At 42.0% G+C, this 17,867-nt stretch overlaps 1 protein-coding gene across 1 annotated transcript in view; it reads left to right on the top strand.

Annotated features, from left to right (window-relative positions):
* The window catches only part of LOC306831311 (protein crumbs homolog 2-like), a 31,196-nt gene extending 16,064 nt beyond the window's left edge, over window positions 1-15,132 (top strand). Inside the window, exons 5-13 of the mRNA XM_079355340.1 lie at window positions 1,536-1,721; window positions 1,812-1,925; window positions 5,538-6,491; window positions 6,957-7,498; window positions 7,922-8,087; window positions 9,861-10,722; window positions 11,937-12,053; window positions 12,296-12,422; window positions 13,547-15,132. Of these exons, the coding sequence (XP_079211466.1) occupies window positions 1,536-1,721; window positions 1,812-1,925; window positions 5,538-6,491; window positions 6,957-7,498; window positions 7,922-8,087; window positions 9,861-10,722; window positions 11,937-12,053; window positions 12,296-12,422; window positions 13,547-13,768 (3,290 nt within the window). The 3' untranslated portion in view covers window positions 13,769-15,132. The remainder of the gene's footprint in view (window positions 1-1,535; window positions 1,722-1,811; window positions 1,926-5,537; window positions 6,492-6,956; window positions 7,499-7,921; window positions 8,088-9,860; window positions 10,723-11,936; window positions 12,054-12,295; window positions 12,423-13,546) is intronic.
* The last annotated feature ends 2,735 nt before the right edge of the window (window positions 15,133-17,867 follow it).

The raw sequence follows: 17,867 nt of genomic DNA, 5'->3' as shown, positions 1-17,867 counted from the left end.
TGAGCTTTGCACCCTTCAACATTTGTGGTCGAGATATAAAACCAGCAGTGTTTAGATCCTTCAGGGTGTAATGAATTATGAGGAGTGACGTGAGTGCACATTGTGACAGAAATGCATAGGCATAATCGCAATGACATCATGCGTTTGTCATGGTGTGTAGCTTTGTGCATGTCCTTGTGCTGATTTTATGGTTTTAAAGACTCATTAGAAGTGTTCAAAGTTCATCATGTCAAAGAACAACACTGACATGTCACTATAACGTCACAGATACAATCCCTTCAATCCAGTCAGACTAAAAACTAGCCCATAGGAGAGGGTTGCCATAGTCACTCTCAGATTATGGTTCTGCAACAGCGACATAATAAAGTTATACAGATTAAGTTAATAAAGTCAGTGTTCTATAGGGAAAAATCAAAAACTCCCCGAACAATAAATTAAGCGCACCGTTCCACAGGTGCTGTGTTTCAGATGCAAACAAAGGTGTGACAGGTGTAAAGTCCTATAACGTTAAATGAGTTACAAAGCAATCTTTGATCTACACCTCACACACAGCTGTCTGTGTTGTTGGAATAAAAAATGATTATCATTCAACATATCAACTTATTTTGCTACACCTTTTCTTTGGGAGATTTTGCAACAAAAATCAGCATGTCAAAACCCCACAGCGCTGGATGTCAGTCAGCTGCAGCACGCTGGTGGGAGCTCGTGCTCACATCAGAAAACGTCAACTGGGCTCGTTCCAGCACGGATCCAAAGACAGCAGAGACTGTTCAGAGGCAATTGGAGAAAACTAGAAACAATTAATAAAAAGAACAAGTTCTATTTAGGATGACATGGATCTTTTTTTTTTCTTACATTTTTATCATATTTGATTTACCATCATGTGATTTTTCTTCTGCCATCCTGCTTTGCTGCTGTTATGCTGTAAATGTCTCAGTTTGTGAGATGGATTATATTATCTTATTTTACATCATGTTGGCAGATGAGGTTTTCAAAATTACTGTTGTAGCCAAGACCACACAAATCAAAACCAAGATATTACTGAGACCAGAGTGCTCCAAGAATGAGATATTTAGAGATCATCGACAAAGACCAGAATGATCACTGATCATCCCCATCGTGTGTGCAGTAGGCATGTCATTCACTTAGACCAAAATGCTGTTATAACCGTAACTAGGGGATAAAAATGTAATCTTTGAATTGAAAATATTTATTATTTTAGAGAGGGGTGTTTTCCTTCTAATCACAGAAATGACTTAAAATAGCCTGTCAGTGGTGATCTTGATTTAAATGGAGACCTTCAAAAAGTGGTTTTGAGACAAATACTGATTTCGAGTTATACAACACTATTGAGGGTTTTGACAGGCAGCTGCTCTGACTCCTTCTATTTCTGCGTTCTGCCACTTACTGGCCTGCTTTGACCCCTTCGTACATACAAAAGACATGATTAACACCACCAACAATTCAAGTCCAACTCTTCTCTTCAAATGTGTGTATTTGTTCATTTCCACATATGTTTGTGTTTATGTGTCCAGGTTACAAAGGAGAGAACTGCCAGGTGGATATAGACGAGTGTGAGCAGAACCCGTGTGAGAATGGAGGTGAATGTTTCCAGCGCTCAGATGTCCTGAACAACTGGAAGCTCCCTGAACTCAGCAACGCCAATTTCAGCTATGAAGACGCCGCTGGATTCATCTGCCACTGTCTCCCAGGATTCACCGGTGAGGCAGTTACACCAAACCCTTTAAATTGTCTCGTTTATTGACTCACCGTGAAGTGATGTAGATCTTATTTTTCTGTCCTCTTTACAGGAGATAACTGCTCCATCAATGTGGACGAGTGTGAGTCTGCTCCGTGTCAGCATGGCGGGAGCTGTCAGGATCTGATCAACTCTTATCAATGCGTGTGTCCAGTCGGCTTCACGGGTAGGAGAAACCTCTTATCTGCTTTTTATCGCCTGACAAAACCAAACTCATCTGTTCTTTCTCCAGAGGCACCTCACAACGTTATTGCTCATCAGACAGAACATAGCAGCCACTTCCTAAACTCTGCGTGACACTTCAGACATGGGAAGCTGGAATAAACTTGCCCTAAACAACTTCCATATGAGGTTATTATCGTTAATGAAAACTAAAGCGGCTGTGGCTCTGTGATAGAGGCCTGACCTTCTGCAGTGATTTTAAGAGACAAGTGAATAAAGCATGCTTCTCTAGTGCTGCAAGAGTTAATATAATTTTATCAATTCTCTTGTGGGTTGCCTCAATGAAAAAAAAAGTTGTGTAAAAAGATCTGCAGTGAACCGATCTGAACGTCCTCAGTAGAAACCAGTGAAGAGCGATAACCTTTCCAAAGTGCCTCAGAATCTCCCCGACCAAACAATGAAGGGTTAATCTTCCTCCTGCTGATCATTCCTCATGGCCAGCCAAGGTATTAATTCCTCATTAGAGGAGATTTGTCACTGCATCACTCAAAACAGGAGGAAATGCACGGAATGCTGACCTCCAAACACACAATCTGGACTTAGACGTGAGGAATTCAGCCAAACGCTCTCGTCAACAAAACGACAGGCTAATTTGCCAACACTCAGCTTATTAAAGCCACAAAATGTGAAGACGCAGCAGAGCAGAGGATGGGGTGGAGATGAGAGGGCATATGGTTTGGAGGAGCATAGAAAACAACAAAGCCAATCAAAGGTGCCATATGTCAGACGTCCACGGTGGGCATTAAACGGGGGTCTCCTAAGAAATTTATCAGGGGGAGGGGAGATTACAGCAAAGCTTCTTAAGGGCCTAATTAAAGCCCGATGAAGGAAAAAAGAAGAAGATATAAAACACTTTAAGTAAAACAAACAAAAAAATATCTCAAATAATCTACTTGTTATTTGTCTGGTTTTGCTTTGATGTAAACATATCACGCCGGTGCATGTGAAAGAAACTAAAACATGGATATTCTTCTCTAAATATGATCCTATTACCTTCATATGGCACGTTTGACCGAGGATGACTTTGCACGTGCGAGAAGTGGTCGTCAGTATATATCTGGGGGTTAATCCCATAGAGATGAAGCCCACCATCAGGCTTTGCTTATGGACTTACAAAACAACAGTTTAAGTGTGTTTTTAAAGGCTCATGAGACTCATGTTTGGACTGAAAATGTCAAAATGTAAATCCACAGCGCAAGATGCTAGCTGACCGAAAAGATAGTCTGGAAAATAACTTGTTAAAGTAGCTTCTGCCACAGCTCAATGTTTCCACAAATGATTGGCTTCAGCTGAGGAAGAGCAGACGTGACGCAGAGGAAGAAGAGGATGTGTGTTTAAGAAATCCTCAGAGCACGACAGGATTTGGGGAGTTTAGGCCACCTCACGAGCATGCCACACATTTCTGCTGCTCTTTTAAACACACCTGGCATGCCTGAACTTCTGGGCATTTCTTTTTAAAAAGAGATGTGTCTCCGACGTCCCGGTACAGTGGGACTCCCTTTGTTGAGATGTTATCTACCCTTCTGTTGGACTCGTAGAGGTGCTGTCAATAAGCGCTGTGCCTGATTTAAAAAATAATTAATCAACAGTGCTCTACTTGGACTATGAATATATATGTCAAAGGATTTGTCAAATAAGATACATTATAGAAATTATTGTAACAATTACATTGTGTACAGTATTAAGATCACAAGCACTTCATCCGGGGTAGTGCTGTACTTCAGCCTCTTGTGGCCAAGAAAAGTATTACTCTGACTAACACGTTTGAAAACAAGTCTGACAACTTTAACCTGAAATAACTTTCTGCGCCTTCTTTCAAAGATTTATAACCTGTAGGCTGTGATGTAATGGCGTACGTATAGTTCTGAGATATTGTGTGCTTTGGCCTGTTTACAATATTCTGTTAACACTAAACTACCCAAAGAAAAAATTCAACAATGCATCATTTTTTTTCCTTTGAATCGAAACAAAGCAGATGAGATACAGGTGTAAAAACAGTCATGTTTTATTATCATTGATACGTACAGCATAGTGATGCACAATGAAATGGTTCAGCACTTTCATGCTACACAGATTAAAAAAAACATATTTGGATTTTAAATAGAATTGTTTAACTAAAGAAATTTAAAAACATTAAAACTGTAAATAAAGTTGTTTTTTTTTATCTCACAGACTCACAGATGTGAGCAATTTCTGTCATGTTTTTTTGGAAGTAGTTCTTCCTGACTGCAGGACATTATTTACAGTAGAAAGAAATCCAAATATTAGATTATTTATATATTATTATTATTTGACTCTACAGAATAAATAACATTGTGATGAAAGGATGTAGACAAAATCAGCTTTCATATTTACTGCTATTCATGAAGCGGACCAACATTTTTCTAAAATTTCAAAGGCAATAAATCTAATCAAATAATCCGGTACAGACTGAAAAGCAGATGTGCAAACTGCACAACAAAATCCACATGGGATCCATAAATCAGAGGGGTCATGCTCAGGCCTGAACCTGCAGCACCTCCTGCAGGTTTACTGCAGCAGCTCCTGCCACTAGTGGGCATCAACAGGCCAGCACAGGGAACAGAGAGAGGACTGCAGCACTGCATTCCTCTTGTCAAACAGTAACGGGAGCCAGCTGGAGGCTGGAGGCTTACTGCTCTGTGAGGGCTGGGCTGCAGACACGAGAGGGGCAGAGGGGTGCGAGGAAGGGGGAGGGATTCTGGGAGGAATGGGAAGATAGGAGGGAGGAAGAGAAAAGGTGGGCAGGGCTGACTTGTAATCACTCCTGCCTGTCTGCCTGGTACAGGGTGGAGGAGTGAAGGCACCTCTGCTCTGTAGAATAAAGAGAGAGAGAGAAAGGGGGGACCTGGTTGTGTCATCTGGCAGTGTGAGGAGTGTGTTGACTGTTCATTTTTTAGATCATGAGGGGAAACATATTGATGCTGCTGCTGCTGTGCTGCTGCTGTGGGCCCTGGTGGCTGACAGGTACAGTATGCTTCAACGCTTTAATTCTACATCTACTAAAAGTTGCTTGCTTGCGTACCGGGGTCTTGGCACGGAAAGGACAAACAGCTTCTGGGTTCCTTGGGTGTAGATTATGTTAAAGGACTTTGTTAATGCAGGTTGACTGCTGCTGCCAAGGCTTACTGATGACTGAAACCAGGCAGACAGACTGTAGTTCTGGCACGGTTTGTATGCGTGGCACTACTTTGTCCGGCTCACGATATTTCAATGTCAACTTGATACAATCAGAAAGACAGAAACAGGTTTAATTTAGTTAAGAGTAATCTGTTTGAAGCTAATCATCCTCTAATTTATGGCTCATTAACTTTAGATTTCCTGCAGCTATTTCCTCATTTGCAAATGACACTGATGGAGTAATTCACCTGCTGGTTCATCTGTATGCTAGGCTAAGCTGTGTGTTGCAGTGCAGGCAGTGAGACTATAGACCGATGTATGTATTAAAGTTAATGAATTAATTATGATCCATGCAATATAAGTTTTGGCTGTTTAGGGTCTTTTAAAGTTGTACTAAAAAAAGTCTCTTTTCATTCAGGCGTACACTGTGAAGTAGACATCAATGAGTGTGACAGCAATCCCTGCAAGAATGGCGCCACGTGTGAAGATGCTGCCAACCACTATAGGTGTCAATGCCCTGAGCCAGAGCCCGGCCTTGAGCCCTGGGGTGGGCCAGACTGTGATGTCCGACTCGTCGGTTGCCAACAGCACCAGTGTCAACACGGAGCAGGCTGTGTACCTGTGCTGATGGATGATGGGAAGCACAACTACACCTGTTTGTGTCCGCCGGGCTGGTCAGGAGAACGCTGCAACACTTCTACCACATTCTCCTTCAACTCGGAGGGCTACGTCTTCGTTCAGCTGCCAGACTCCAAAAAGAAGACCAAACGATCAACAAATGACTACAATCATGGACTCCACATGCAGCTCCGGTTTAAGAGCACTTTGCCTGACATGGTGTTGTACTACCGAGGCACCATGGAGCGCTTTGTCTCACTGGAGCTTGTTGGAGGCTCCCTTCAGGCCAGGGTTAAGTCGGGGAAGTTACTACAGGCTATTCACCCTGGACCAGTCAATGATGGAGAGTGGCGCCAGGTCACTGTGACCATGGATGAGAGGCTGGTTCTGGTTTTAGAAGGACCTGGATGTGAGGAGGAGTGTCATGTGAAGAACGAGGGCTACAACCATCTGATCTTCCTCCAGCCTAGTTCCTTTCAACAGCTATATATAGGAGGGGCACCGAAGGAATATTTAGCCCACACCTACAGTGGACGGGGGTTCATTGGTTGCATGGAGGACCTTCGGGTGGACCACAAACCTCTTCTGCCCCAGGACCTCATCAGAGAGGAGAACCAGGGCTTGGAAATGGGTTGCAGCAAAAAGGACTGGTGTCAGGAAGACCCATGCTTGCAGCGTGGGCAGTGTGTGGACATGTGGGTTCGTGCCAGCTGTGACTGTCATCGGCCTTACTATGGAGAAAGCTGTGAGACAGGTAAGAGTATTTAGGGGATAGATTATACGTTTGCAGCAGTTTTCACTACTTGTTCTGCACATTTAGTTTTTATGGCGCACATAAATCACTTTAAGGCTAAAAGAGCGTATTAATAATTGAATCACAATGACTACATGAGGCGAAACTGAAGAAATTCTGCGCCTGGGGCTATGACCCACCAAATGACCTACCAAAAGGGCCAAGAGGATCCCTGCAGTTCCTCCAGAGAACTTTTTCTAAAGAATAGTTAGTTACTAATACTTTTGGTCTTACTGCAGTTTTGGTACGCCAACCCATACCATGCAAAAAGAGTTAACTGCAGAAACAAACAAAAAGATACCCCAAAAGTGATACCATCCATTACTAGGAAACTATTCTTTTTTTAATTGAACAGATCCCTTGTGTTGGTGATACATTGTGTTGGAGAGAAGATTGATAAATGTGTACATCCCACCCTCTTTTCAGAGTATCCATCCTGGACCTTTGGTCATGAGAACACCACCAGCTATGCTGCCTTCAACATCTCAGAAACCCACGGAGATAACTTCACCATCTCATTCTTAATGCGCTCCCTCAAACACAACGGCCTGCTCCTGCAGCTCCATCGAGAAGGAAAGCCTTACATGACGATCTATCTGAAGGAGGGCACTGTGGCTATTTACAGCCCTCACACCACCCTGCTGTCTGAGGCCCAGTTTGTCACTGATGGCATCAATAATTTGGTTACCGTAAAGGTGCGTTATGGCAATGTGGTCTACCCCAAAGCGGGGAATCATCGTGCCTTAGGGAACGTGAGCATAGAAACAGGGGATGTTGCGTATGTTGGAGGGCTCCCTGCAGGCGAGAGCATGAACGCCTGGGGTGGAAACTTCAAGGGCTGCCTGCAGGACATTCGGCTGGACCACAAACACATGACTGCTGGGGATCATCCAGGTGGAGTGGAATTTTACCAGGAGAGCAAGAAGGAGAATGTGCTGCAAGGATGCAAAAGTGATGATACATGCAAGGTAAAGTAAAAAGAAAGTCTCGTCAATTTTGAGTTTTTTCCCACCCTTGGGCTATAATTTAGGAAATTATTTACCAAGGAACACACAAATCTGTTCCAGTATTTCCAAAGACCTGCAGAAACCTTGCCCCATCAGACCATAGATCCAATATAGCTTCAGTAAGTCTGTGCAGTTGTAATGTAAAGCCAATTAGAACTACTGTGTTTGCCATTGTGTGCCCGCTAACACTGTACCAGTGCTAATTGTGTTGGCAAGCTGCAGTGCTTCCTGTAGTGTTGTTCTTAGGAACATTGATCTGGTTTTTAATCCCTGATTTGTAAGTCACCACTCAATCTACTCTGCAGCTCGTACACCTGCAGTCGCATCAGGTAAGGGATTTTTCAAACTGCCATCTAATCCTGCCATCTGTGTTTGTCTGCACAGGACGGGCCCTGCTTCAATGGCGGCCAGTGTGAGGTCACCTGGAATGACTTCAAGTGCATCTGCTCCATGAAATACTCAGGCCGGCTCTGTGAGACGCGTTTGTGGTGTGTCGACAAGCCTTGCGTCGACGGAGTGCACTGTGTGGACCTACAGGACGGTTACGAGTGTAAGTAGTCCATGGCGGTGATTATGATTATCATGATCTTTTTTTATCGAGTAGTGGAAGTCAAGTCAGTTCAAGACAAGTTTATTTGTTTTGTTTCTAATTTTTTAATCAGATTTACTGTTCAGTCTTGGAAAGTTCCCAAAGCACTCTTTAACATGAGTTGGTGAGGACAACCTGCCAGAGTTAAAACCCTCGCTGACATCTGAAATAAACCTCCTCAGAGCGAGACAAGAAGTAAAGACCAAGACTTCAAGATTCTTACTGCAGGATGTGCTGAGAAGAAAGATTTGATTAAGTGATTCTACAACACCAAACAAGATGTCACCACTCATATTAACCATGCCATTATTATTACCATTAATCACACAGATGTAACACGATTGAAGAGGTGATATTTAAAAAAAAAAGGACTTAGAAGGCTAATCTTTAAAATAACTTTGATATCTGAAATATAATTATTTGTGTGCAGACCCACATCTGCTCAGCGATAAAGCCACGCTGCATGTACTGCAGATGATGCTGAGAGTTGTGATGCTTGAGTGTTTGTTTCATTTCCCTGCAAATCAGAAATTAGATTGAGCAACAACAAAGTATCTGTTTGTTTGCCCAAAGCTGTCAAAAAGTATCATCAGATCGTATTGGTCGACCAACATCTGAAAGGCACTTTTCCTCACTCAAAGTGGAGGTTTCCTACTCTGTAAGTTAAAGAGAGGTTTCTCTTGTTGTCTTATTCAACAACACTTCAGATTTTTAAAATGGCACTTATTTTTAAGTGGTAGAAAAAGATTTATAGACTAAACAAGGACTCCACTTTTGCATAATGCAAGTTGAGTACCGTAACAACAATAAAGACAGGTGAAGGTAACTGCGTCGTGTTTCACACTGATCACGGTGGAGTTTGTTATGCCACTGCCTTTGCTCTGTTATCTTCCTCTGAAATGTGGCTTTTAAAAGTGAGTGGAGTCATCCAAAAATGTAGAATCTGGAATTGGTCAGCCTTTTATATCGTGCCAAAGTCTGCTGGCTCCCACATGAATCTTTAACTCAGTCTTAAAGTCTCCATGCTTTTTGTGACTGCCAACTGAGAGTGTTGCAGTGACGTCAGTCAAAGTACAACACATACTGCTGTAACTCCAACAAGACCCACTTTGTCACAATAGTGTCACAGAGGTATAGAAGTTTACTCACAAATGAGACATTAAGAATGAATCGTGCTTCACAGGGTGTGGCAGTCCAGATGTGGTGGATTAGGAATATTCTGCTGACATTTTTAAATCCTTGTCGAAAACATTCAGCTGCAACTGCCGACTTGAACTTAGTCTGCAAAATGAACTGCAGCAACAGCAAGATTGCAAATTTAGCTTAAAGGGACACTTCACCCATTTACATGTAGCTGTGTATCATTAGAAACATGGTTGTAGTGTTGAATGGTCGTGAATCCAACCCTCTTTTTGCCGAGAAAATTTTGTTTTTCTTTGCTTGAAAGTTTTCTTCATGTGATGCAAAAATCGTCATATTGCATCACGTGAAGAAAACTTCCAGGCAAAGAAAAACATTTTTCTCTCGGTGAAGTATCCCTTTAACTTAAACAACATTTGGATTGATGGATTTTTAATGTGTTGTCTTTTCTCACTGTTGAACTACACTACACTAAAAAAACATCTTGACCCTGACACAAATTTAAATTGATTTTTGACTTTTTCATCACCAGCAAGGCTCTACACATCTTTGTCTCAGCATGTGTTCTGACTTACACACTTTCTCCTCATACAGGTTTAACTGAGGCCGTTTTCCAGGACAACGCTCTCCAGTTTACTGCCAACAGCTCCTTGCTGAGCCCTGTAACTAGCATCACCCTTGAAATGCGGACACGTGACACAGATGGGATCCTTCTGCGGGCTGAAAGCAGAGCTGAAGTCTTCTGCTTGGGTCTGCTCAACTCTTCTCTGCTGATCAAACTGGACAGCGGGGTGGATTCAGATCTGCTGGCCTTCACAAGTGACAGAGCCATTGCAGACGGAGCATGGCACCAAATCCAGCTTTCCATGGTGGACCCCGCGCAGTCAGCATCACGGTGGCGCCTTACCATGGATGGACAGAGAGTTGGCAGCACCTATCATGAGAGTGGCAATCTTAACTTCCTTAATGACACAAAGATTTGGCTGGCCGAGAAATACACTGGATGTTTAGGGGAAGTGAGAGTGGGCGGAGTCTACCTACCACTCGTGAAAGTGCAAGACCCTCCTCAGATGAGCTGGTTCTCCAGACTGGGTGGGCATGAGCCAATTATTGGATGCAAAGGTGAGCCAATTTGCGATTCCCAGCCATGCCTTAACCAAGGTGTTTGTCAGGACCAGTTCAGTGAGTTTAACTGCAGCTGCAGCGCAGGATGGGAGGGGAAACTGTGTGAGACGGAGACAAACGAATGCTCCCCAAGTCCTTGCGTCTATGGGTCATGTAAAGACCTTCTAGCAGACTACCGTTGTGACTGTGAGCCTGGATACATGGGCAGAAACTGTGAGGATGAGGTGGATAACTGTCTGGAGTTCAACTGTGTGAATGGAGGAACCTGCTTGGAAACATTGGGAGCCAACACATGTTCATGTCCTCCAGGCTACATGGGCAAGCGCTGCCAGTAAGTAGACTTCTCCCTGTCTCTATAAAGTACACTTTAAAGTTCTTGCTTCAATTCATGGAGGTCATTAGTAACCTGATGATGCCATATGTACATGCTAAAAAAAGTTTTTCCTGCTCCAGGTTAGCAAAATCATTGAATAGTAGAATAGTAGCCAGACAATTATCAAGTCCCTGTATCATTGCTCATATTATCCCCAAGGACATAAACCTTTCAATCAAACTATCATCTGATCATTTTGAACATTTCACTCCCCTGGAGGATTTAAGCTTGCTCTTTTTGCTACCACCAAAAGAGACCATTTATTCCAATGTATGGCTAGGTGAAGTTTTTTTTTTTTTTTTTTGATGATAGCTTAAACAGCAAAGCCATGAAAGGGGAGTTCTTCATTTTATTTTATTACAAACCACCGTTTAAATAAAGCATGAAGTGCTTCAGTTTACAAAATCTTTGTTGAAGAATTGTGGCGTTCATGTTGCAGTAGTTAGTTTCACATACAATATGATGTTACCCCTGAAGAGTCCCTGCTGGGCAGCTGTAAATACGTACTAACCTGAATGTGTTTAAATAAAGTAGGCACTACAGTATGTCCCAACTCAGGTATCCCAGATTTCTCATATGGTGTAACAGTATGGGCTCAAGCTTCACCCTGTACCATCAGAAATCCTTATCTCCAAACAAACGGACCCTGGAAATAGTGGGTGGAATAATTATGGCATCACTTCCAGATTAAAAAAAAGATACAACTTTATTAGTTTTGAGAGCTTTATGTGTTCATATTTTCTGACATGTATGTTTTTTTCTTAAATAAATCTACAATCTTTACCCTGAAGCTCTTCGTAGCTTTGTTTAAAGACAGGACAGACACAGAGTAACTAGAAGCATCATGAATGGAAGCTGTTTTTCTATATTTGGACAATCAGATTTCCCTTGTTTACCAACATTTAACAACTGCCCAACGTTAATTTCATCATCAAGCCAACAAAGGAACTCTTAGGCTTATAGTGCTGATTGTTGCTAAAAAAGAACAACAACCTTTAGATGTTTAGTTGTTTAAAATGAGTGAAACACTTTATGTGTTTCAGTTGTTGCTGGAAATGTCGACAACAATGGTGAAAGTATGTTTCTGGAACGAAAGGTGTTGGGTTAGTTGGGAAGAAAAAAAAAAAATCCTACCCCTAAAGTTGTGTCTCTTTTGTATGTGTGTTCAACAGGTGGCGATACCCTCCAGCAGCCTGCGACGCATACAGAGAGTGTCTTAATGGAGGGGTTTGTATTGGTGGAGACTCTGGAGGAAACTGCACCTGCAAACCAGGATACAGCGGCGACAGGTGAGAGTTGCACACTGCACATTCCTCACACACACATGCACACACACACACACACCTAGACACACAGACACACACCTAGACACACACACACACACACACACACACCCCTACAGACAGACACACACACACACACAAATTTAAAAAAGTACGTCTGAACCACTTCCAAGAGGAAAGGTCAGCTGAGTGTTTGTGTGCAGCTCTGTCAGGAAGCGTTGTGTTAAGACCCCATTGATGTGTTTCAGGTGTGAGACAGAAATAGACGAGTGTGAATCCAGCCCTTGTCTGAACGGGGCCACCTGTCTGGACAGACTCAATCACTTCCAGTGTGTGTGCGTGCCCGGCTTCAGAGGCAAACTGTGTGAGAGAAGCGTAAGTGACAGAGATGGTTTTTTTTATTGGCTCTGGCTGTGGGTTTGTTCACTTTCTCACCACATGTTCTTGATTTGAACTCGCATCTGGAACATAGCTTTGAATGGTCGGATCGATCATTGCAAAGCAGTGTTTCTGCATGGCATGTCTTAGAGATGACAGTTTAAAGGCAAAGGAGAAGATTTGAGGTTTCAGATGTGTAGCAATGAAGGCGGACGAGCTAATTTTGGTGACAAACTAATCCCTTCTACCCAAATTTAACTAAGAATTAAAATTTAACTGAAAGAGAAAACACAACGCAGTGACCGTGTAATTGCTTGTGATCTATAAAATGTTTGATAAATATGAAATTGCCTTATGGATCCTGTCAAAATAGCCTACACGCCTGTCCATGTATACCCTGATGATATTGAATACTGATCTTGACCTGTCTATACTACCAGCACAAGTAAGAACTCTTTTAAATACTAACTAATCCATAGTTTCACGATGTCTTGAAATTCTTCCAGAAATCATTGAAACGTGTGTACCACTGTTGAAATAAGGCAGACATTCATCACAGATCAAAATCTGTGTGGCTTTAGAACCCCCTTCCTGCGTTCAGGATTCAAGTTATTGACTAAAGCAGCATGTCCACATGTTAAGAAGTACAGTCACTGGTCAGTCACCGGCACAGTAAAGTGTAATTGGCTCCCACAGAGTTGGCATACATCAAAATAGGGGCAGGTGCATCCTTTTAACTCAGACTGTCTTAGGCTATGATAGGCTGGGAGCGGTGAATGGAAAGTCCTAATTGGACAGCTTGCAGGCATCATATTGATGTATTGCAATTGGAAGAAAGTGAAACAACGTGAAAGATTAAAGATTACACAATGAGACATTGGAAGGAGTGATGGGATATTTGAAGCAATCCATGGCTCTTTACGGCTGTATGTGATTAAATCTTTCACTGGGTTTGGTCTGGAGCTCTCTAGTGATGTGTGGCATGAGTCATTGTTATGTACAGTTCTGTAAATAATCATATTAATAAGAAAACACACTTTTTGTCATTTTACTGAAACCAAAATGTACAACTTTATTAACATTTTTAAATGAGACACATATTCTGTCCTGTCCGTTTGCAGAAAGAGCAGCAGAGAGAGCGAGTCCCCTGGCTGGTGGTCACCATTCCACTCATCACGCTGTGTGTGCTGCTGGCTATCCTGGTGGTGTTTTTCCTCATCATGACAGCACGGAAGAAGCGTCAGTCCGAGGGCACGTACAGCCCCAGCTCGCAGGAGGTGGCCGGTGCCAGGCTGGAGATGGGCAGTGTCCTCAAAGTGCCACCAGAAGAGAGGCTGATCTGAGGTCTGTCGCCCTCCAAACATGTAAGGGGGGGGAGATAACACATGCTCTGCAAAGGGTGGAGAGAACGAATGCTCGGTCATATTTCTGGCCCTTTCCTTCCTTACAAGGAAGCGATGGAGGATAAATCAATGACAAATTGTCCACGTGGGAAAACTACTGACACTGAGGCCTCAGAGATGGACGGAGTAAAGAGCAAAGGCTGAGAGAGACGGTCCTGATTACTCGTGCTGTCCTGATGTGGATAAGGATGCTCTGACCCTGGATTTGCCCTGGAAAAGTGCAGTCTTGAGGACTTTTTAAAGCTTAAATGTCAAGATAAACTACTCAACTAAAACATGACTAAAGAAAGAGTGAAGTTCACACAGGCCTCATGTAAGACACAGGATTTCATCATCCATGATGAATCAAAGAAAAACAGGAATGTGAATGAATTAAATGCATTCTATTAACTTTCAGAGTTTATTCAGCATGACTATTAATTGCTACAGGAGACTTAGTTCTTCGTCAACAAACCCGTTGAAGGCATATTACATTACATGCTCAAGCAGGTGCTAATTGGTCATTTAAAAAAAACAAAAAACATACTTATCCTGACGTCAAATCCTGTTTTCTTTCTGTCTTTGATGGTCATGACCTTTGACCTCAGAGTGACAAGCTTCTGAAAAACTGTTGTGTAGATAACTGCTGTATGATATTGTTCATGTGCACTGTTTTTGTTATTGTTTATTTTGACGTTTTCTTTTTTTTGTGTTGTGTATAGTTTGCGAAGTCAAGTCACTGTATTTCTTTTTTTTCTACAAGAACAGTATTTAATAGTAAGAATGTAATGAAGTAATGTGGTTAAATCAGTATTTATGAACAAAAAACCCCAGCAATATTTAGAATCCAGAAACAAAGAAATGGACAATTACATTTAGAAAAGAACGTCTGCTCATATTCACACTGACTGAGCCGTAATGCGACGGACTGGATAACACATTCATTGGCTTTCTTTACAACAATAAGATGAGAAGGTAAATAACAATAACTAGCTTAGCATAAGGCCTGCAAACTAAGGGAAACAGCTAGCCTGCTTCTCTTTCTGGTGAAAAAATGTCACATCTAAAGTAGTTTTTGTCTACAGTTTCGTAGTTTTTGGTAACTGCTCAGGGCTCATGGCTATCGGGAGGGTTGACACAAATTAACTGTTAATCTAAAGCTATGGTCCAGGGTGACGCCTGCATCATTGTAATAATATTCTGGTGAATAACTCCAGCTCCATTCTTAAATCTAAGGGTTGCTTGTCAGATTGTTGACAACAACCTGAAAAGTTAAATACAGTCAATTTGAGGACGTTCCCCAGAAACCCCTAAATCTTGTCACTTGGCCACATGGACATGGACATTTTTTCTCAGAGATAAAGCAAGAAAGTGTTTTTTTTTTTTCCCTAGATGTCTAATTTGTTTATTTAACTCGTCATATCAATACACATTCATACAAATGCGAAGTCCTCATTGTCAAATGGCAGTCTTGACAAGCTGCTCCAGAAAAACCATCGTTCCAGCCGAGGGATGGCGTTTCTTAACTACTGACCGCACCACTATCTTGTGAATCAAATGTAATGAAATCATCTTAAACTCCACTGATCTCACAATAGAACTTCAGGAAGTCACACCACTCATGCGCCTTTCACTGTGTTCCCTCCAGGTCGAGATACTTCTTACACCTCATGAACAGGATGCTATTATAGGAAAACTGAAGGTGCTGATGTGACAAACTTTGACACACATACTGTTTGAGTTTTATGTCAACCTAACAGTTTGTGAAGGGATGTAGATAGACACTGGTATTACTGAGTATTGTATTAAATATATTTTGAACCATGAGTAGGATTCTGATATTGTCTGTACAGTTTTAAATCTGGAGGTACTACTGAGTGATGACACTACAGATTGTAAAGTTTAGTTTGGTTTTGTGTCTGAACATATTTACTGCACAGCTGGCCAAACTTTCCTCACATTTAGGACTCCCAGGTACACAACACAATGTGCACACTTGGTCTGGGATAGTTTTTTTGTTTTGTTTTGTTTACATTTTAAAGCCTACTATGTCAACTCACCCTCACTCCTAAAGGCTTTAAAGTGTGATTCTTCAGCTTCCAGTCTATTGTCAGTTATTGTTGGTTTGACATGCTGTCTGGATCACATGATGGGAGCAAACGTTTTCCTAGAATGGGGTAAACTTTTGAGTCCAACCAACTAAAATAAGATTTTTTTAACAGCAATGCTTAATTCTCAAAGTCTAGCCGGTCGCTGCTGGTGTAGTATCGTTAACAAAGACGTTTCCATTCAAGGTGTAACTGGATGTGGCTAAGCTAACTTGACCCACAGCCCAGCACCACACAACTGATGTCAGACGGACGCTTCTGAATCGTGTTGGGCCTTTGCCATACCCACTTTCATGTGAGAACATGTTGGAACAAATAAATGTCCAGAACATATACTAACTACAGGATGAAGAACTGTTGTCATCCCTCCTGCTTACCCCTCATGTAAAGGTCAGAAACGACTGCAAGGACTGCATGTCCGTAACAGATGTGAACATGATGAGATTATCTCATGTGCCTTCATGTTCTCCTTCATCCATCGCACACAAGACTCCTATTTTCTATCTTTTTTTTGTCACCTGTTATAACAGATTAAAGCCTTGGTGATGAGAGGTCAGTGACAGATTTTCTTGCTGTGAGACGTCTGCATGTGCAACATTATCGTGTTGTACAGACGGATTGTTACACAGTGCTTAGACTTCATTAAAATAAACATCTACAACAGAAATACGTAGCCCAGCTATGTACAGGATTGTAATGATTTGACACTGGAGTGGTACCATGTACAGTGCTCTGTAGACCAGGACATGAAGAGGGCGGTTTGTTCTTTTACTGGACACTGTTTATGATTCACAGCTCACTATAAAGCACTAAAGTGACACATCACAGTGGCTTCTGGCTGTTTCTTGACTCTCAGTGAGATCTTAGTTGTTACCTGTATTTTCCCAACACTGTCTTTAATGAGGATTGCATTTAAGGATCTGTCTGTAAAGTGGGATGTGCATACTTTTAATCCAAGTGGATAGTGCCACTGTTCTGTATAAAGAGAGAAAATGGTGCTTCAGGTGGAAATAAAAGGTCGCTGTTACCAAACGTGTCTTTAAATGTGTGTGTGTGTGTGTGTAGGTGTGTGTAGGTGTGTGTAGGTGTGTGTGTGTAAGTGTGAAGATAAATAAAGTAAAAGGACTGTTCACAACGTTTGAAAATAATTTAAAAGGCCTGTCTCATATAGACACCTGTCCAAAATAAAGATAGGATCAATGAAGTAAACAAAAGCCTGAGCTATCAATAGAGGTTTTACGGAACGATACAAGCAATAAATAAAAGATAAATACGTAAACAAGTGAAGCTGAGGTCATTAAAAATACATGAATAAACCGTAAGAGAGAGGAAAAGGTTTGTTGCATGCAAAGAGAAATATGAGAGCGCTTAACTAAGAGTTTCACTAAACAAGATGAAACATACTAACAACAGAAGAAGTGAAGACTGAAACTAACGCCCGCAGTGCTGCCCACTCCTCACCCCCCTCATCTCTTTGAAGCTGTAATGGTACATTCCTTTGTGACTCTGACTGACTCCCACCCAGCCTGGCCGCTGGCTCGGTCAGTGCATCTCCTCCCTAATGATGGCAAGTGAAGCAGGACAAGCATCCTCCTCCTCCTCCCTGATCCCACAGTGAGGGGGCGGAGCAGAACGCTGGCATGTGAACTCTGAAATCATCACGCTACCGTTGACATGTCTGAAATGTTGGGAACTTAAAGATGGCAAAGTCACAGTACCCATACTGTATGTTCAAAAGACACAAAGACACACGACTTGTTTTTTAAAACTCTTAAAATTCATCTAATTCACATCCATTGTGTTGACGTGAAGGCAGGATCTAATATGCTCATCAAAAACATCATCATGGTAAAGTCAGTGACATCTCATCCTCTCTCTGCTCCAGTGTCCACTCTCAGCCTCTTCTTCGTCCTCTTGGTTCAAAGCAGCACTTTCAATTTCAATTAAGTGAT

The sequence above is a fragment of the Symphodus melops genome, assembly GCF_947650265.1.
Source record: "Symphodus melops genome assembly, chromosome: 1".
Lineage (NCBI taxonomy): Eukaryota > Metazoa > Chordata > Actinopteri > Labriformes > Labridae > Symphodus > Symphodus melops.
The sequence above is the reverse complement of the archived record's forward strand: the minus strand, read 5'-3'. Positions and strand labels throughout refer to the sequence as shown.